We start from the raw sequence: 571 nt of genomic DNA, 5'->3' as shown, positions 1-571 counted from the left end.
CTGCACCTGGGACAGCTGGGAGCTGTAGCGGGCCTCCGTCTCCGTCAGCGTGTTCTCCAGAGAGTCCCTCTGTGTGGGGAAGATCGAGGAAGTCACAGAGCTGCTCCTTTAGTGGGGTTCTCCATAGGGCTCCATGGAAGTCAGAGCTTCAGAGTTAGGGAGAACATGGCCCAAAGGGCATCCCAGTGGCTCTGATGTCCCGACCTCACACTTCTCACCCCGAGGTCTAGACGATACCCACCAGGTTGTGCTGGGCCTGCAGCTCGATCTCCAGGGCGTTGACCGTGCGTCTCAGCTCGATGATCTCCGCCTGGCAGGTCTGCAGCTGCTCCGAACTGGATACCACCTGCTTGTTCAGCTCCTGAGTCTGAAAGAGCAAAGGGGAGAGACAGGTCAGACCCTGCCTTGAGGGCCCCAGGGGTCCCGAGTGGCCATGCACTGAGACGCCCACCTGGGTGGTGTACCATTCCTCCACATCCCTGCGGTTGGTCTCCACCAGGGCCTCGTACTGACACCTGGTCTCATTGAGCACGCGGTTCAGGTCCACGGTGGGGGCAGCGTCCACCTCCAC

The 571-nt window shown here is 60.9% G+C and overlaps 1 protein-coding gene across 1 annotated transcript in view; it reads right to left on the bottom strand.

The window, feature by feature from the left end:
* Window positions 1–6: 6 nt before the first annotated feature.
* LOC105310491 (keratin, type I cuticular Ha3-I-like) overlaps window positions 7–571 on the bottom strand; it is a gene marked incomplete at its 3' end in the record, with an annotated part of 4,784 nt that continues 4,219 nt past the window's right edge. The window contains exons 4-6 of the mRNA XM_011386666.1: window positions 452–565; window positions 242–367; window positions 7–69 (exon numbers count right to left, since the gene is read on the bottom strand). Of these exons, the coding sequence (XP_011384968.1) occupies window positions 7–69; window positions 242–367; window positions 452–565 (303 nt within the window). The remainder of the gene's footprint in view (window positions 70–241; window positions 368–451; window positions 566–571) is intronic.

This window comes from Pteropus vampyrus, unplaced genomic scaffold (assembly GCF_000151845.1).
Source record: "Pteropus vampyrus isolate Shadow unplaced genomic scaffold, Pvam_2.0 Scaffold4610, whole genome shotgun sequence".
NCBI lineage: Eukaryota > Metazoa > Chordata > Mammalia > Chiroptera > Pteropodidae > Pteropus > Pteropus vampyrus.
This window is presented reverse-complemented; position numbering and strand designations above follow the sequence as displayed.